At 41.7% G+C, this 20799-nt stretch overlaps 1 protein-coding gene across 1 annotated transcript in view; it reads left to right on the top strand.

Annotated features, from left to right (window-relative positions):
- The window catches only part of faf1 (Fas (TNFRSF6) associated factor 1), an 84975-nt gene that overhangs the window by 28864 nt on the left and 35312 nt on the right, over positions 1-20799 (top strand). Inside the window, exons 8-12 of the mRNA XM_051947364.1 lie at positions 1041-1127; positions 11527-11622; positions 11741-11864; positions 11990-12053; positions 12163-12244. Coding sequence (XP_051803324.1) covers positions 1041-1127; positions 11527-11622; positions 11741-11864; positions 11990-12053; positions 12163-12244 — 453 coding nt within the window. The remainder of the gene's footprint in view (positions 1-1040; positions 1128-11526; positions 11623-11740; positions 11865-11989; positions 12054-12162; positions 12245-20799) is intronic.

Genomic DNA, 20799 nt, shown 5'->3' with positions numbered 1-20799 from the left:
CTCTGCTAGGCCCAGCACAAATAAAATATAATTTCTGGATAGGGATTGATAACTTAGATAAAATATTTACAGTGTCCTTGATTTTTTTTAAAAAAAATAGAGGATGAATTTAAATGTAATTATTTCTGTTTGACAGCCACACGAGTACATCGAGTACATACAGACGCAAAGTGTGGTAATAAAGGAGTAAAGTCTGTCCTCCTAATCTTCACAGTTCGGCGTTTTGCAGATGCTTTCCTGCTTTGCCTGAGATTGGCTTTGACTTTGTGTTTGTAGCGTTCTTTAAGTTTCCACCTCCGTGATCAGCAGCCGTGAATATGTCCAAGGATCCATCTCTCCTCAGTGCTTTTTACAAAGACAGGATTTGTGCCGTGTATGGAGGGATCTCTGCTCCACAATGGACGGTTTTCTCAGCATCAGTGTCCAGCCCCGCGGGCCTGAACGGCGGATTTCTGCCGAACAAATGCGCTAGAATCCATGGCCGCCAGTGCTCAGACGCCGACGGGGCTTTGATCACCTTCGACTGGCGCACATCAGGCTGGCGTTAGGGCTTTAAACCAACAACCCGCTGGACGGTGTAACACGGCGCTTGGTGGGACAGGCGCTGCTGGCTGCTAACTGTTTAAAAGCGAGGAATGTTATTAAGTGATGCAGATACAGCGTCCGCGCATGAATGGGAGAAGAGAAATACTGTTCATTTCAGAGCGTGGGGCTGTTGTTGCTGGGAATTAGCCGTGGCATCTGAAGAATGCTGATAACCCTGGCTGTCTTTTTTATTTTTTTTCCTTCTCCTCCCTCCTTTTGACTCATGTCCTCCTTCATTCTCTGCCTCCATCCTTTGCGTCTGAATAGAAGATAACCACAGAAATTTACAACATTGTGTTTACTTCTACTGAAGCAGATGTGGAGTATTTTCACAGTGAAGCGATGATATTAGTCCTCCTAGTTGAGAGTTAGCTATTTGTGATTTTTATTTGCTTTCCTTACCTTGTTTCTATTGTAAAGACGCAGTCGTAATTTTGCTTTTCTGTTGTTCGCAGGTGAAAAGGAACGTTTCAGACTTGACCAACATCCCAGTCCGGCATCAGCAGTGGGAGGGATGGCCTGCATCAGCATCTGATGATTCTGTAAGAAGCACACAAACACTAAAATGGAATGAAAAATTCACACTTGTTGACAAATATCACCTCTCTTCCCTTTTCTTTTCTGCCTATTTTTTGCCTTCATTGCTTCTTTGACACAACACCGTGGCCTTAAAGATAATCACAGATTCAAGCAAAGAATTTACGCGTCATTAATTTACATTATTTTCATAATTGCGAGCTGCAGTGGAAACTGTTCCGCACCCTGTAAATCCGTGCCAGAACCATCTGTCAGAAGCCTGAGAGTAAGATGTTGAAGCTAATTAAGATGTCAAAGACGGTTCCCATCCTGTGTCCGCTATGTGTGGACTTTAAAGCTCACATCATTGAGTCCCGCTGACCTCTCCCATCCCAGGGTTGCTCTTCCCAGCCATTCACGCCGCACACAGTCAAGCTGATCAGAGGCGGCCCTCATACAGAACCTTGAGGAACCTCTGACCCCTTTTGTCTCACCCCTTCTTTGACAGCATATGTGTTCCCATGCTAATTGTTTGGGATGGTTTATCATGCTACATTGAGGAGCTGTTGGGCACACATTCTTGTGTTAACCCCCAGCTAACGTTTTCCTTTTTGATCTATGCCATTGTTGTTTAGTTTGAAGTACTGGTATTGACTTTGTTTCTCTTTTTTCATACACTGGACATGTGATTAATAAGGATAAACTGTTTTCTTTATGCTGTGCTACGATGGATACAGTCTATTATGTCCGTTACTCATATTTCAAAAATGAACGAACAAAAACTGCACCTGTTTTTACGAGTCCGAGTCAAGCTTTTAGGATTAGCAGTGAAAGCAAATACAATTTAGACATTAATGTGCATAAAGGGGCGCCGGATAAAAGGTTATGTATCCTTTTACGCTACAGAAGATTGTTTGCTTTATTTTGTTCCATGACAGCTCAGAGCAGCCAATTGTAAAGCCAGTAACCACCGAGCAAACCATACTGCTACGACGCAGATTTACCATTGTTAGCATTATCTTTGTAGACTTCCAATTATGTGATGAGTAAACAGCCTGGGATTGCCACAGAAATACAAATCTTACTGCAAATCTGAAAGCACATTGTGGGCATGTGGCGCAATGACTGACCCCAGTTTGGAGCGAATGAGCTCCCGTAGTACCGCAGCGAATGATTTACCCTTCAGGCTCCCAACCACAAGATCCAGCTTGTGCTTTATGACTTCCTTGTTCACACTCACAGAGGAAAAGAGCTAACCACAGACAGTTTTTACAAACTGTGTTCAGCATGTTAGGCGTGTCCTTCTGCAGTAGATTGAACTAAGAATTTATGGTTCTTCTGCAAAAAAAAGAGAGGAGAGGGAGCCAATCTTCACAGTTCATTCAATAACTAAGTACTTGTTGGGGGATTATACACTATGTGACCATCGCCTGAATACATTGTCACTTATTTTTTCTATTTATCTAACACTGATAAGGAAAGCGTTGCATCAAAATGTCAAAATATGTATAGAATTTTTGAGCTACATTGCCTTTTCCTTTATGCTTGTCTTTGAATATGATTAAATTTGCAAAAAAAAAACAGGTCATCTAACCACTTAAAGCTACCAGTGCATGCTTTATTGTGAATTCCATCACCAAGGAAGCCTCACCAATCTCAGTTTATTGTTGAGTTATATAGGGCTGGAACCGAATATCCTGAATATCCGAATATTCGTTCGCTACGGCGGTATCCGGATATTAATTTCGGTATCCGAATATTCACCCCCCAACACAAGACAAGATGCTGAAGACCTCCGCTGTTTGGGAATTCTTAAGTTTAACTGAAGACAAAACGAAACCAAAATTTGAACCCTGGAGACCAGAAGAAGGGATCCTAATATTCGGGCCGTCTCCACCACAAGCATGACCCCCCCCCCTCCCACACACACACACACACACACACACACACACACACACACACACACACACACACACACACACACACACACACACACACACACACACACACACACACACTCTTTGGGAGGTTACGGGGCGGAACGAATATTCGGATATTCGTCTTTAATAGGGCCCGAATATTCGGAGGCCAGAAACGACTATTCATGCCAGCCCTAGAGTTATATAAGAATAACTTATAAATTGTGATTTTTTTTTTCCTTTGCATTTTCATCATCTTGCTATCAGTGGGCCTCGGCTCGTCCCCAAAGGTTGCCGTGGATATGATGTCCAGGGCTCATGAATAGATTTCAGCTCATTGTGGCATCACAGACCCGGTCAGCCCTCGGCGAACACACATCTGCAGCGTCTGTGTTTCCTGTATGAGGAGATATTAAAAAGCATAGAGAAGAGACAGAAGTGTAATAATGGCCTCTGCACTCGCCATAGCCCTCTTATTGAAACGTCTGAAGGTATTAACAGAGAGAGCCCAAGTCTTGGCTGGCCTCGCGGGCGGCTAAGGGAGCCAGTGTTAGCGTCTAGCTCATTAGCCCAGCCTCATCTCCTGGGGTTTGGGCCAATAAACATGGCAGCCAGAGGCCCCAGATTACGTTTAGCTCCGCGCACTAGCCCACTTGCGGCTCAATCGATTACTACTTAACTCTGCTTTGCCTTCGAGTGTGTGATATCACTGTGTTTACCTGTGCATTTACGGTTGTGTGTGCGTATTTGCAAATGTGCCTGTCTTTTTGTACACACTCTGCAATACTTTAATACTTCCAGCTGTGTCCGTAGCACCAAATTTTAAAAACTTCGCATTGAGAATTGGCATTTTTCAATTGAATTCGTGGCGAAATTGTTAGTCTTGTGTTTTTTATGTCACATCTTTCCTCATATATGTCAGTTTTGTAAAATTTATTTAAGTAAAGCTCACAACGGCAAGCAGTGAACATATAAAAATAGATGTTTTGGTAGAAAATACGCCGAAACTCTGTGCTGATAGCAACCAGAACCTACTGCGACCCTGACGGTGTGTTCTAGTGCAGCTGCTGTAGCGGAGTTTGTAGCTTCTTCAGGCACTAAGAGTTCACGTTTTGTGTCATAAGTTCATCTAATTGCTCGACTAGCTCAGCGGATCGGTTTCTTCAGTTATTCTTGTGTTCTGAGAAAGTTATTCGAGTTGCTGCAATGTTAGTTCAATCACGTCACGTATTGTTGGAGTGTAAGAAAATAGTTTGTCAGGCAAAAATTCTCACCTTTCAGGGAAAGGCCGCCCTGATACCGTCCACTCATTGTGCGTCATTGTTTATTGTGTTGTGAATTATTTAAGGCCTTATGGAGAGTTGAAACTGGATCAGGATTTGTCATGGTTAAGTGAGAGCATACAGCAGGTCAGTTTATTCAGTGCTCTGTTATTGTGTGGAGTGTTAAAGAAGGTGAAAGGAAGTGGAAGTGGCACAAAGCAGTAGCAAAGTGAGGTGATGCTCATTTTATTGCAGGTAGATTTTGTTAACATAGTTCAGTAATTTGATGACTTGTTAGTGTTTATGCAGGGGATTTAAATCGGGATGCGCTAAACCAGGGGTCGGCAACCCGCGGCTCCGGAGCCGCATGCGGCTCTTTCAGCCCTCTGTTGTGGCTCCCTGTAACTTTGGAAAATAAATTGCTCTGCCTTTCAGGCGCGTTTCAATGCATTTTAATATAGAGCGTTTTATTGTGAAATTACCGCTCTTATTTTGACGCGTCACTCCACCGGATGTGCTGCTGGGGTTTTCCTCTGGCTGGGACATGACTATGCATGAGAGCGCAAGGTTGATGCAGAGGAGATGGAGAAGCAACACCTGCAGTTTCACATCGTTTTGTACTCAAGAATGGCAAGCCTGTATATTAAAGCTCCACTCCAAGAAAGACACGTCTTGTCTTTGATTCAAAAGTACTCGTGATAGGGTAATACACGTTACTCGCAAGAACACGGCAGCAGGTCAGAGAGTCAGAGTAGTGTCGTCTTGGAAAATAGGGCAGCGACTTACCGGAGTAAAATTATTAGCTTAAGATAAATAGATTTTACAAGTTAAATAGACATTCGCAAAATATTGATTTCCAGCTAACATTACGTAACATATGAGGTCCAGGAGCAAAAATGACATTAACCAGGTAAGATAAATATTAGTGGAAGGACACAATTAAAAAAATGAATCTAATTAGAGGCTTTGTAATTAATTAATCACGACTGATTAACAAGGGCATAGAGGTAAAAAAGCGATATATGCAGTGTTGTCTTCATTTTAAATGCCAAAAGGATTTTGCGGCTCCCAGTGTTTTCTTTTCTGTGGGAAACGGGTCGAAATGGCTCTTTGAGTGTTAAAGGTTGCCGACCCCTGCGCTAAACACTGTTAGCTTCAACAATGCTTTGTTCTGTGTTTCACTACATTTTATATTTAATAACTTCAGAACGAGTTGTGCTTTTGTTTTTTTAAGTGTAGCGTTAGATAAAATTCATGAAATGTTAAAAAAAAAGTTTCTATGTTTGCTTGAGATGGTTTTAGCCTGTTTAAAAAATAGTTTTGTTGAAAATAGCAACACTTTTTTCAATAAGTTGTGATGCAGCAAACCGTTACCGGACATAACTGATCAGTGTCTTGGGTTTTCTTTGAAAGAATAATTACAGCTTTCTCAGCTGGAAAAAAAATCCTGAACGTTTCTCTCCGTTTTTCACTCGTACACGACTTAAGTTTTGCTTGTTTCTTCTATTTCTACATCTTTTTTGTAGCGGTTGGCAAACAGTCGGGTTTGTTTCCGTCTTCTTCTGCTCCGTTAATTACAGCCATGCATAACACAAACCTATACGGCCATCTTCTGATGAAATTCAGTTTTTCTTTTTTTATAATTTTTAGCTTCATTTTAAAAGTTTGTTTTGAATTTGTTTAACAATTAAGTAGACTTCCTGCTACTGTGGCTGTCCAATGTAAACACCTTCATGTTTAAACCTGTAAAACAATCCCAATTCCAATTTTTGTTGTCTTGCTCGCTTAATATCTGTCTATTGTCTATTTTTAACTCTACTGACTCTATCATAGAGAGGCTTAAGTGGGGTACACTTTGCACAGATCCTCATTCTTTCGTAGGGCTCCTTGCTAAATGTTTTATAAATAATTTAAGTGTCCCAGTCCCTAGTGTGACATTTATCGAAAAGTGCAGCAGTCTGGGTTTTGACCCTGCGATTTTAATATACCTTATAGCTTTATGTTAATATATAATGCCAGAGTGGATTTTTTTATTTTTTTTTGTCTTAGCTTCTGTTGTGATTTTCTTCGGGTTCACTGCATCGCTCCAATCTTGGCAGTACTGTAAAAAGTTCCCAATCAGCAAGAAGTATGCTGGACTTTGCTATAGTTAAAACTTGATAGAATCCGTTTTACTCCAAGTAGATTAAAACAAATACTCTGGCATTATTTCCAAACACCATAGTCTGGCTCTGCCGTTCCTGATTCTTGTGGCTTTGGCAAAGCTGCTCCGAACAGCGCTGAGGATGATGGCAGAGGTCTTTGCAACAGTTGATTGAACAGGCCAACGGGACATTCGCTTCCTTTGCTGCCGGAAAGATCGAGCCTCCTTCCTTTTCACACCAGCGATTCAGCTCTCCGGAACGGACTCGTCTCATTGGAGCGGTTTCGATCGGCACTTCTTCCTGCACACCTGTTGGCGTGATTGACAGCCGGTGGGACATCCTTATTGCATCCCCCAGTCTCTGCACCCCTCCACCGCCCGCCCCGCCCCATCCGTCCTTCCTTCTAGCCAGTAATTGCTGACATTTATGCAGTGTTTCATGGTGTTTGCTAATGTATTAATGCCGCAGAGCCTCCGAGGTGCCTCGCCTTGTAGGGCAGCACCTCCCTCCATTTCCCAGCTGGCATTAATGGAATCCTCCTCTACCTGATAGGGGCCTATGCAACCAAGGGTTTATTGATGGTGGGGGGAGACGGAGGTGGCGGCATGGTTTCCATAGCAACGGGGCTCAGCAGTAAGCTCAGGCGGAGCCCCCTCCCTCGTACAACTGGCCTCCTTCAGGTGACATTCAGAACTGAGTCAGTCTGTCTTCTATTCTGTCTCTTATCTTTCTGTTATTTTTTTTTCTTTCCGTGAAGCTTTCGTCTCGCTGAAGATGTTTCTCTTCATTAACTTTTAGCTGCTGCAAAAGTAATGCCACTATACCCACGGCTACTCCATCCAGCAGTCATTTATTTAGCCTTTTGCTCTGTATTTATTTTTAAAGTACAATTGCTGTTGAGGATTGGGTTCATCCTGCGACTCTTCTTTTCTGGATTTCTTTTCCCTCTCAATGCTGCTTACACTTTTTCTCCAGAATATGATCTTTCACCTTCTGCTTGGACAGACCGGCCTTCTGTTGTTCACCGGTCTTCCTGCCTAACCTTCTTTTTGTTAATTTTTTTTTAATTCATCCTGTCTGTAAAACAATTTCGGAGCTTTGTTTTTTAAAAGTTGCTATGTAATTAAAGCTATTATTAGATAATTTAAGATAGGATACTACAAGACTTTATGGTTCCTGAAGGAAATTCTTGTGCCAGATGTTGCTCAAAAAACCCAAATTGGTATAACATTAGAATAAATGCAGTGCCTAGTAGAAAAGCAATAAGATATAAGTACGATACGTTACTGAAAAATAAGCTAAAACAGTACTATACTCGAAAAGTAAAAAGCAATGCTAATTGATTATGAGGTAATAAGTAATGCCACACGTGATAATGAAGTATTGCACCTGGAAAATGAAAAATTGCATGTTACAGTCACAATTTTGCACATGTGATCAAAATATTGCACATGAAAATGAAATGTAATGTTTCACAAACTACTGAGAAAAGTAATAATGCAAATAGTATTGATTTTATTGTTTAAGTCTGAGATGCTAATCCGTCATTCCTGCAGAAAGAGGAAAAGTTATACCCTTTCTTTGGCCGGTGGTAGAAAAGATCTGCTGTGCTGTTTCCTCTATGCTGCTCTTTTCCGTTTACGGTCTCATTTTCCTCCTCTAACTGTTCCTGCCGTCGCTCTATAAGTGACATAGCGGGGTAAGGCGGTTTACTGTGGTTGTGGTTGCCTTCAGTGCAGCTGTCAGTGGTAATTATCTCATACTCACAGCCAGACACCTAATCCAAACACTGCCTACACGAGAAAAGAAAAAAAATGAAACACAGAAAGAATGAAGAGAGAGAGAGAGAGAGAGGTAGAGGGAGAAAAAGAAGGCTGGAGAAGGGAGGAAGGGTTGAAGGGGAGGGAGAGAGAAAATTCTTTCCCTGTATCGGCCCCTGAATGCTCAGAGCCTCAATGCAAGTGTTAATTAAAAGAATCCAAAAAAGAGGAGCCAGTTCTTTTGTGTGGAGATGTGGGAGAGGGTCATTTGGGGGGGGGAGTTAACCTCATCCCCCCGGACCTCGTGCCCTGCGGCGCTTCAACCTTGTTTCCACGTTTTACCGCTGAGCCGCCAAGCTGCACTCATGTACCTCAACATCGGGAGAAGCCATCGGGTCAAAGCGAGGAAGAGGACTGAGAGGCACTCAACTCGGTCTTCTTTTTTTTCTTCTTCTTCTTCTTCTTCCTCCTCCTTTTCACCTCCCCTCCTTGCATCCATGTCAGCCCAAACCCCTCCAGGCTCTCTTTGACAGGGGAAGTGATCAACTTTATTTATACACTTATTAGGTCCTCAGACAAAAGCCACTCATTGTGAGTAGCGGGGGTAAAGGGTTTATGGGGATCCTCTCGGCGAGTCGCTGTTAAGATTCTCACGTTTGATTGCCACTCGATTGGAGGATTTGCAGAATAGACTCGGGGGCCATTCCTTCACATTCTTAAAGCTTAGACTCTGTATGTCTTTCTAAGGCTCAATACCTACAGCTTTTCTCTCAGGCCTTTCTCCAGCAGCAGAATATTTTTCTGTCTTTTGGTAGTATCGCACATTATTCTAGACTGAAATAAAATTCTCACTTCATATCCGCCTTTGGTAAGGTCTCCAGCAAAGGAGATTAAAGTTGGAACATCTTTAACACTAACTATGAACATTGTTTGTTATCCTTTCTTTTGTAATGTTCTGCTTCTCTGATGTTATTGACAGCTATTAAACAGTACCGCTGAGTGTTAAATTAATTGGAGTTGAGTTACATGAGGCAATTCAGTTAAGTGTTCTTCGTAGGTGTTCCTGGTGGACTCGGCTGTCCTCGACGTGACGCTTTTCATTGTCAAGAGTACACTTGCTACTAATTGCGAATACACAAGAAGGACAATCTGCTTCTTCTATAATCCCTGTGTCTGTTTGTGGCCTGTAAAAAGTACAGATCTTTCCTAAAGTGTGAGACGCTTTCGCAAACACACCTGGAGCGTCCCTTTGCGGTGAAGTCATCGCCGGTTCATGTGGATTCAGTATTGCGTGGCGATCCGGCCGCGGCTTTTTTGAGCTGTTTTCTGTGCTTAAAACAACACGGAGGAGGAACACTCGTCCGTCAGGGGAGATACCACGTTTCTCATATGTCCTCTCATCTGTTGCTGGAGCTTTAAACACAGTAGTCAGTATTATAAGTGGTTTCAGTATATCCCTTGTCAACTGTTTGAAAGCTGCAATTAATGGTTGTTGGCCTCCCGGGGATCAGTCAGAGGTAATTTTCTTCATTTAACAAAAAAAATCAATGTGTAAACAGCTCGTATAGTTTGAAATCTATAGAGGTGTGAATGGCCACTCCAAATGGACAAAAAGATTAATTGCATTAGAGTTGAGCAATGTGGATAAATAACTTAATTGTTGTAAATTTTATTTGACGTTGCAGCTTTTAAAAAAGTTCTAAATTATTGTATTTTTCTGGATAATCAAGTGACTGAGTTTTTTTTGGAGGCAGTAAGCAAAAAAATCTGGCTAATCTAGTGAATTAAACACTTATCGTTGATTCAAATTTAGAAAACTTTATTCGTCCCCAAGGGGCAATTAAAAAGTCACGTAGAGCAGTCGGTGCAACAATGACAAAGTGAAGAAATAGGGATAAATATATATAAAAATCTAGAGCGAGAAATAAGAATGAAAATAAAAACAAAAACAGAGAAATAAGACAAAAAATGCAGCTTAGTATTAAATTCCTATTTAATAGCGTAAAGCACTCAAATGCATTGATATGTAGCATTGCCCACAATGCTGAAAACCACTATATGGGAATTATTTACTACAGTATTCACAGCATATATTAATACAATTTCTGGTAGTGAATGTGTATTAAAATAATCTGTGCAGGTCGACCACTGTTATGCAGATATTGTGGTCCAAATATTTACATTTGTGGCTGCGGCACATTTACTTTCTAACACTCGAAAGATAAGAAAGTGTGAAAAGACAGACGTACAATAAACCGCTGGGTACTTTGTCCGATATTTATCAGTGCCAGGCAGCAGTAGACTAGCGAGTCCATGTTGCTGACAAGGTCTAGTGGTTCCACTGTTGTCTGCTGCTGTAGAAGCCGAGGCCAGCGTGAGGAACCGGCTCTATTTTAAGGGAGGCACAGAGAGAGAGAGAAACTCCCTTCAGTCTGTGCAGCCCTTTTCAGATTCAATTGGCGTTGCATGTAATCGTCTCTTGATTCAAACACGTCCAGCTGCTCTTTGTGCTTCTTAGCACCTGACAATGGAGCAGATCACAGGACCTCCGCGGGGGACGAGCAGCTTCTCGGTCTCTTATCACACCCAGCTTGCCCGCCCAGCCTCAGCCCTTGCTGTTTAGAGGTTCACTCTCCCAGAAAGGTATTTGCATCTGGGCTTTCTGCTGGACTCCTAACAATTAGCGTGCTGGTGAATTTATTGTTGAATTTTTGTCAAGTATCGCTACATAAAAAAAAAAGTGTCTTCACGCTGAGAAAATGTTGCAGTTTGACGTTATATTTACAGCTCCACATTATTGGTAATCAACCCACAACCTGGTACACCTCTCCGTAAAGAGCGAGGTATCTTTAGTTTCGCGTCTCCATCCTGCAACAGCCTTGCCTATATTGTTGATATCCCTCGGGGTCTGAGCCAGGAGACACCAGCTGTAATGAGTCCCCGCTGAACGCTGACATTTTCAGTCCAGGCTTTGGATTTGGGAGCTCATTAGTCAGGTGTTCTTTCACTGTGTACCCCCACCACCAACACACAAACGACCACTGCAGGTGTACAGAACGCTCACGGTCTCCCCTCATTAGAGAGCCTTTGTTCAAAAGTCAAGAAGTATCTCACGATGAGGGATAGGATCCTGCGCCGAGGGAAACCCGGCCCTAAATAGGCTAACTGAAGTGGGGACTGGTTGGACTTCTTGTCTTTGTCTGTTCAGCTCCTTTCAGTCTTCAAGTCAATTTAACTTGATGACAACTCTGAGACTTGAGCCAGTAATCACACATGATCACGCACAAGTAGACAAGATATGACATTATTGTTGCTCTTTTCTTATGTCTCCCGTTTCTAGATGACACTAGCTCTCTCCGGGATTAGCTACCCCTGCCATCACCTCAGTGTTTGTCGAAGGTCCTCACCAGCCAACGCCCAGGAACCCACAGAAGAGGTATTCAGGCCTACAGACATCAGAGCTGTACATTACTTCCTCCTGGGGCCTACTGTACATGCTATTTCATCAAAGGTGCTAAAGAAATGCTTCCTTTAATTGAAATGTACGTTTACAGTGCGCAGATGTCCATATGATCAGCGACAGCGAGGGGGATGACTATGAAGACGCGTCAGAATTCGGTGTGGACGATACAGAGATGTTCGGAATGGGCTCCTCAAGCTGTCGGAAATCACCCATGAGTGCGTAAAGTCAAGCAGTAGAATAATGTTAATTCAGAGCTCAGTTATAGCTCCGGACATAGTAATGTATTCCAGGTTTGCACACCCATCTTTTGACCGCGTGATGGTTTTCGTGCTTCTTGCAGTGCCAGAGAACAGCGAGAACGAAGCCGATGCCTTACTTCACTTTACTGCCGAATTTTCTTCAAGGTGAGCCATGTGTTCGGTTTTCATTCGAAGGGCTTTGAAATCATGCACAGCTGGAAGGTAGCAGTGTGTTGATGAACTGTTGTGCTTTTTTGTGTTCTTGTTTTTTTAGGTATGGAGAGACCCACCCGATGTTCTTCATCGGGTCTTTGGAGGCAGCATCTCAAGAGGCCTTCTACGGCAAAGCCAGAGATGTACGTACGCTTTCGGGCTGTTTAGGGCCTCACGGGGACGTTTTTATTTCACTGAGATACAGTGATGAGAAAAAAAATCCTTATTTTTCTGTCTGCCTTCATATATTTTCAGTTTCTTTGCGAAAGATACGAGTTATTAATGTTAACACTGATTTCATGTAGTCTAGTCGCTGCTTTTTTTGTGCTGTTTTCTTTGCTTAAGATAACACGGAGAAGGAACACAAACTGAGCAGGATATTATCCTTTCTCTATCTGTCATGGGAGAGCCTGCATTCCTTAATGTCTTTCCTTTCATTACTGAGCTGGTGGGAAGTTAAAACACAGTGGTCAGTATTATAACCGGTTTCTGTCGTCAGCTAGTCGAGGCTTTACAGGGCTGCAATAATGATAACGTCGTCATTCTGTATGAAATCAACCAGTTTTAAGAAAACTTCCCACCTGACCCTCTCAGATTTTGCTAAGTTTTTATGTACATTTAGTACATTATATATGATGGAAAATCCAAAATTTGAATGCTTTATTGTCATTAGTTTCAAAGTTATGGCCATTTGAAGTAGGTAGGGGGTTCGGATATCAGCATGTGGGATAGGTGGTATCAAAAAATAAAAGCCATCATGTGAAATTTCAGGAATTTCCCTAAATTTTGACACCAAGCACAACTTGCTTCTATAAACCCTTCTATGTTTAATGTCGACCTTTTAATCCGAAGGTCGGACCGATATTTTTGATTTTTAGCTGTTCATATTTCATGCATTACATACCATAGCACTTTCATTTTATACAGATCCAATCCTTAGATAGCCAAATTATACCACATAAAATCTCTAATGGATACGATGATTAGTTTTTGTGTAATGGGTGGACAAATGTAGCAGTTCAGAAGTTCCTGATGGATAAAATCGCAACTTTGTCATTCCCTGTAACATGCAATTATAAATATAAAGTAAATATTTTCACATTTCTGAGGGCTATAGGTCACTGTGAAATGATTCTGAAAATGTCAGATCTCTATCTTTTGTTGTTCAGAAGTTATAGAAGTCTGAAAATGGTCGAAAATTTCAAGTCTTAATTTTGGCTGCAATTTTAGGGTGCCCCCTACCTACTTCAAATGGCCATAACTTTGAAACTAATGACAATAAAGCATTCAAATTTTGGATTTTCCCATCATATATAATGTACGGGGGGGGGGGGCTTGTGGCGGAGACGGCCCGAATAGTCGGATCCGTTCGTCTGGTCTCCCGGGTCCAAATTTTGCCTTCGTTTTGTCTTCAGTTAAACTGAAGAATTCCCAAACAGCGGAGGTCTTCAGCATCTTGTCTTGTGTTTAAGCAACGAAGTGAAGCGTGAGGAGGGGGGGCGCGAATATTCGGATACCAAAATTAATATCCGGATACCGCCGTAGCGAACGAATGTTCGGGTCCAGCCCTATAGAGTACACAAAAAAGAATTGACAAAAAACTTCTATCCTACTTTCCTCAGCCCTTCTTTGTAACAGTGTTGGCACTGACGATGTAAGTTGAGGTCTTCTTTCTCATAGTGTTTACCGTGGATGAGCCTTTGCAGCGACACTGATATAATTTCATCAAAACCCTCATCAAATTTTCACCCTGACAGCTGAGGCTTTATTTTTAGCTGTCCACTTTCCCCCCTTGTTTTTCAGCTTTTTGTCCTTTTAAGGATGCTTGTATCAACTGACAGCTTGTGTGGATTACAGCCTTATTAGACTGTGAGGACACAGCAAGATGTTAGGGGGGTTCAGATCACCAGGCGCACCCAAGAGGGAGGGCGAAATGGGTACAGTGTGAAGAGCGTGGTCTGGAAAGAGAGGAAAGTGCAAAAAAAAAAGAGAGGGAGTTGGAAGAAGAAAGAAAGAAATCGAGGGGAAAAAGCTGGGAGGAATAAGAGCATATGAATTTGTGGGACGAGGGTAAGAGATGCTGAGAGTGTGAAGTAAACAGAGACGCACAAAAAAAAAAAAAAAACCTAAAGAGAAGCTTGGCGTCTTGCCTGCTTCCCAACTGATCTCCTCTCCTAAGCCAGCACAATATGGCTGATGTCTCTCTGGTGCTCACACACTCTGTACTGTACCACTGTGCTCTACGGAGCGCCGGGGCGAAATAGTATTCATTTTCACTGTATTTTGTTTTATTCTGGGTGAGCTTGATTTAGCCTGCCAACTGTGCCGCGGTTAAAATGGCTTTGAAGGAGCTGGATGCGCGCAAAGATGTTGCCTGAAAAACAGAAGCTATTTGATCTGTTCTGTGTTTGTCCTGTTTTGTCACGAGCATGCGAGACGGCAGGCCAAAACATGCTGCTTTTCATGGTGTCATTACACAGTAGCATATGCGCACAATTACACCATCCCGTCTTCCATCTATCCAGCCGTCCCATCCTTTGCTCTTTGCTTCCATTTGAAAAGGAATCTAGTTTTTGTGTCCTCATTGCAGAGGGGAGAAAAAAAGGCCCACTTCATTAAGAGGATATTAGAATAGGGCAGATTTGACTGAAGGGGGACTCTTCAGTGGGTTTATAAACAGAGGAATCAGTCTCACTCTCTCATAGCCTGGGAGAGGCTAATCACTAAGCAAAACACTACATTTGATGAAGTGTTTCTGAAGGTGTGTGTTGGGGGTGGGGGGGTGGGGGGGGACTGTTGAGATAGACTCAATCCATCCTTAATGAAAATGCTTTGGGCTGCAGAGCTGAGCTGAGCTGAGCTGAACCCTCTTGGGGATCAGTGGTTAGTCAGAGCGCACGGAGAGATAGGCCACCCATCACTAACCACGATCCTCGCTAAATCCCCATCAACGCAGTGGTTAATCACTCTAACCCCGCTCTCCTTCGCTTTCCACTCCTCTCTCCTGTCTGCCACACACAAAGACACATCAAAATTCATAGCCTTGCTGGAGAGGGGAGTTCAGGGATTTATCGCCGCCAAGTATCCGCTTTAGAACCCGCCGACAGCTTCGCAGAGTCAAGAGGAAGGAGCACCGGTCAATCGGAGCGGTGTATAAAACACGTGGATGTCCGTCACATCTGGAACTTTAAATGACAAGCAACACAGATCAATTAGAGACTGCACGTGGAGTGATTGCTGTGCTGCATAAATAGGATGTAATGATGCATACTTTCTGCATCTTATCCTAATTTATCAACCATCAGCAGCACAAATCGACCAATACGGGCGTTTATATTTTTAGGGCCGATACTAATACCGATTATTAACAATTAAGGAGGCAGATAACCGATATTTGGAGCTGATATGCATTAAATCTTATATAGTAAGTGCGTGTCATAGCACAGATCCTGTCATTCATAAGTCGACTTCTTTGTAAGCGAGGATTATTGTAGCTCAATTTGTAAAAATGCGACAGAAATGAGGGCGTTAATGCATCATGTGACCCCATGACGCTCTCGTCTGTTTACACGGAGATCAATAACCGTTTGTCTTCTCTTCTGCTGCAGTCATGCCTTCTGCTTTTCTCCATTTTCTTACTTTTTAGCTGCTTTGAAGGACATTACTTAAAGCACTATCACCGGTGGTTAATGTTTTCCAGACCGTGTCTTAGTCGCTAGCCACTAGCTTAGCTTTTACCTTTGTGAAAGTACCTACTTTCCTGCGATGATGTGATGGCTTCTGCTTCTTGTTCAGTTTTTGCAGGTTGCATCTTTGCTGGAAAGACATGATTGTCAGAACTGATTGCTAGAGTTAATATTTACTTTACAAAGATATCACTGTACTTCAGATAGTGTTTGCAACAGACCTGACAGCAAACCTTTTAGCGATAGCCTTAGCCTAGCGCCATCAGCAAAATATGTTCCAGTTACACTGAAACAAATAAGTTAATAATTTGGGCATTTTCAGTCAAACGGAGAAACGGGGAATGCTTGTGTAATATTGTGGTCTCTCAATCTGTATCACAAGAGCTTTCAGTGTTGACCGGTTATTACTAATGGCAAAAAAACAGTGCATTTAATTTGAATTGGGAAAAAAGCTCCGGTTGGGCCCAGATTACCAGTCGATGCCTAATCAGTAGACGATCAACGGTCCAATCTGTAAAACACCGGAAGAGGTTCACATTCTTTGTCCTTAAGGCTCTGTGCTTCAGAACATTCAATAAAAGTAGAATAAGTGGATGCTACATTAAAGTGTAACGTCTCAGCGTAAATTTGAGTAGATATTTGCCAGTATTGACAGAACTCTGTGTGTATAATATCACCCTTTTAACACATAAAACTGAGCTGGAGGTGTCTGTCAATATGAGGAATAGAGAGATGACTGAGAAATGAAGAAGTGAATAATGACTTCAAACAACTATAGATGACATTATCAAACTCTCAGAGTATTTATAACATATGCAGAAAGACCAGAGTGATGTTCAAGAGTGCATTCAAAAATAAACAGTGTTTTATTGACTAATAGAGCAAGAACATACTTCTATCAAAATAAGAAAAAAGGACGGTGTGGGGGAAAAAACGGGATGTCTCACATGTTACCTAAACATGGTGGTGGTCAGATTCAGCTAAGCCCTATAAGTCCCATGCTGTTATTTCTATATTGATGTAATTCTGCTCAAATGAAACCTCAGACTTTGCACTTTAATGCACTTTCCAATATTTTGTTTCAGATATCCTGCAGAGGGCTTGAGCGATTTAAAAAAAAAAAAAAAAAAAAGGTGATACGTACCAGCGATAGACACTTTCTGAATGGCAATAAGAAAATAGTTTGATCGATGTTCTTCAGTTTCACTTTACTGCCTTAGATGGAAAAGCACAAAGGATGACTTCATGAACGAACTCTAAGTGTGCTCCATCTGTATAACATAAACTATTTATCATATTCCTTGATGATGTCCTCTGTTGCTCTCCCTGTCGCCGTATTTATTTTATTTAAGCGTGTTTTTCATTGTTCTGTTAACAGTAAAATTATATAAGGTGTACACTAGTAAATAGGCTGCAGTTGTTAAAATACATCATGATTAATTCAGATATAACACCATATTAATACTGAAACCCGAAGAACCAAAACAAACAAACAAGAGAGTGGACAACCTCCCACGTAGCTGCTCACTGATCTGAATGTGTTTTCCCACAGTGAAGGCAGGATCATTTGAGCTCCTCATTTTGAGGTATGTCTGTTTTTCACTGGTCTGAACTGGCTTGGTTCATCAATAAAGGGCTTTTCTTGATGTTTTACGAACATCATCCACGGAAAAAGGTGTGATTGATGTAACAAAAAGGAAAAAGACACCATCTGAGTTCCCCTAAAGGAGCATCAAATTAGAAACTAACTTTTCTGCTCATACTGTTGCTTTAAATCTCTGCAGAATGACAGAGAGATGGAAGAAAGATAAGCCTCAACACTCAGAAAATGTTACTTAGGACTTAGACTTGAGTTGTACAGTATGCGCTGTGATATGAGAACAATACAATCTGGTATTTTGGTTTTATTAATGTAAGCTTTTCCTTCAGTGCAGGGTTCCTTTACCGGCTGAGAGTGTGACTTCATGTGGAATAAAACTTGGTATTTAGGGGTGCAGCGTGGGATTAGTTTGGTTGCATTGTGGGATTTTTAGCGGTAAGTAGCACCCTCACTGTGGGCGCTTTATTTTTCATTCCATTTTTTAAAAAAAGCACCATAAGGGCATGTAAATAAAATGGTTAAAGTCAATATACTACACCAGGGAGTAAATCTGGAGTGATTTCAGACACAGCCTGTAATACAGCACGCCTGCATGGAAAAATGTAATTTCACTCGTCGTCAGAAATGCAGTTATTTGAGATGCATTTCTTATTTTTCCTGTGCAGCCATTGGGATTTATGCTTACTTGGAAAAATGACATCATCACAGTTGTGAGTGTTTTAGACAGAGGGGTGAGAGACGGTGCTGCAGCAGCGAGCATGATGTGAAAAATAATGTTTGTTTTTTTACGTCAAAACACACAAACCCACTCTACTAGGAGTGATTAAGTTCAATTTTTAACCCATACATGAGCATAATTTTTATTTCAAAGAACAGGGATGATCGAAGGCTTCAGGGTGCGACTGAATTAAAGCACCAAATTCTTGTATTATGCAATCATAGAATCCATTAGAGCTGTGCTGTGTCTTCATTTGTCCAGTTCTACTTTAGTATTGGATGTAGACTGCAGGTATAATTGGTCGTATACTTTATGTGGCCTCCTTCTTTCCTTCTATCTGCACAGTTTTAAAATTTACTTTAATATGGAAAGCAACAGCAACAATGTCCAGCCCTGAGCTTTAAAGCTTTGCCCGTATTTTCCATCAGTTGTCCATTTTCATCACAGTTTTTGCCTCCTACATGCATGTTGTCAACCAAAGCAGTTCACTGGAAAAATATGCCACAGCTTCCCCCCCCCCCCCCCCCCCCCCCCCCTGTAGCAGAATAATAATGAAATGCAGCTAAACAAGCCACAATATAGTCCAATCCATAATTTGTTGCTCACAGATGCAGATTTATCCAGAGGCCATGTTTGAATATTCAGCTCCAGGCAGTGAGGGTTTGTTGGATGAGCCATAACAAAAAAAGTCAAGGTGCAAGAGTGTTTGTCTTTGTAATTTATTATGGAGTAAAAGGAGCAACAATGAATAATAAAGAAAAGAAATGCAGAGCGAATCGTTCAGCTTCAGGCTCGCTTTTAGAGGTCTGACCAAGATTCAAACAACAAATGCAAACTTATAATAGCGTCTTTCCTTCGCTCAGCACGGCTTCACCTTTCTCATGAACACCGATTCTCACGGTCTTGGTGTTTTTAGACCTCGGTGCTTGACGCAGAATCACACACCATAACAAAACAGGAGAAAATATGCAGTACTGTTCAAAAGTTTGGGGTCACTCAGACAATTTCATGTTTTCCGGTAGAACTCCCACTTTTATCCATGTGCTAACATAACTACACAAGGGTTTTCTAACCATCAATGAGCCTTTCAACAGCATTAGCTAACACAATGTAGCATTAGAACACAGGAGTGATGGTTGCTGGAAATGTTCCTCTGTACCCCTATGGAGATATTCCATGAAACATTTACAGCTAGAATAGTCATTTACCACATTAACTGTGTCTGCACTGGATTTCTGATGAGTTTAATGTCATGCTGATTGAATGCAACTGCTTTTCTTTGAAAAAATAAGGACATTTCTAAGTGACCCCCATCTTTTGATCATTAGTATATTCACGGTCAGGTCTATTATGTGCTCTGATTAACACTCATGCCCAGACTTGTTTGTGATCATCACATTACAGATACAGTTCATCCAAGTACAAATTAAATTTTGCTACATCAGTTTTCACTTTGCAAATGTTGATGAAAATTTGAGTTCATTTGCAAAAACAGGTGACTCCATTTTCAGAAAACTCATTTTTTTATTATTGTTTACTTGAGATAATAATAATAATAATAATAATAAGACTAATAATTTATTTTTCCTCTATTTTGTCATTTTTCTACTGAGTCAAATCCACTCAACTTCAGTTTGATTGATATTATCTCAAGTAAACAATAAAAAAAAAAGTTTTCCGAAAATGTATTAAAACGGAGTTATCCGTTTTTGCAAATAAACTCTTCATTTCTACATTTTTTCACTGTATATCTTTAAGTGTGATGATTTCTGTGACGCTCCCATCGATCTCCCCTCAGTGTAAGACGAGCGTTGGTTGTACAGACGCTGCAGCGCTATTCTCTAGTGTCACACACACACACACAAAGCGAGCTCAGATTTAAGCGAACAGGTGTGACGGAGGGCTATGGGGTCACTATCTCGCTCAGGTTGGACCCAGTAATTTAGCTGAACTGAGGGATTTGCTCCTCCCCGCTAAGAAAGCCAACACAAAGGATCTCACTTGAAAGCGGAGAGGGAACAGAGGGGTACGGACAGTTTAGCTAAGATGAAGGAGTTCAGTTGGCCAAAATGCCCACTTTGATTAGTCTTTACACTTGCTCTAATTGAGCATGCATGTGTGTGAGTATGAGTCCTCCACTTGTGGAGTTAAGTTTGCGCGGCTGTGGATGCGAGTTGGGGATGTCGGTTTTTGGAGTGTGTATCGGGGGTTTTGTTTTTTTTTTTTCTCCCCCCTTCATGTTGTAAAACTCTCCCTCTCCTCGCACTCATTCCTCTCTCAAGACTGAATTTGCTTGTCTTCTCAGCATGAGTGTTTAATCTTTTCAGGCTGTTGAATCGGCCCAGTGAATGAGTCCCCGGCTCCTTCTCTCTAGGAGCCCTGGAGATTATTCTAAAGCACTAATCGTTGAGCAAACACAGCAGTGCTCTCCCATTCCTATTCTACATGGGCCACAGTATAGCACAACTTCTTCTTTCACTCCCCCTCACGTTTTGAACGCCCTGTGTAGATTTTTTTTTTTTTTGCTTTTTGGCGCACGTAGCCTAGATTACTGTTCCTGAGAAACAGACCCCCTTAACTCCCCACTGCTACAGCCGCAGTTAGAAATGAACTAAGCGGAGAGTTTTTCTTAGTCTGTCTTTTATAGCAAGAGAAGTGACATGTAATTTAAAGAGCATTATTTCCAACAATGTC

The sequence above is a fragment of the Acanthochromis polyacanthus genome, chromosome 4, assembly GCF_021347895.1.
Source record: "Acanthochromis polyacanthus isolate Apoly-LR-REF ecotype Palm Island chromosome 4, KAUST_Apoly_ChrSc, whole genome shotgun sequence".
Taxonomy (NCBI): domain Eukaryota; kingdom Metazoa; phylum Chordata; class Actinopteri; family Pomacentridae; genus Acanthochromis; species Acanthochromis polyacanthus.
The sequence above is the reverse complement of the archived record's forward strand: the minus strand, read 5'-3'. Positions and strand labels throughout refer to the sequence as shown.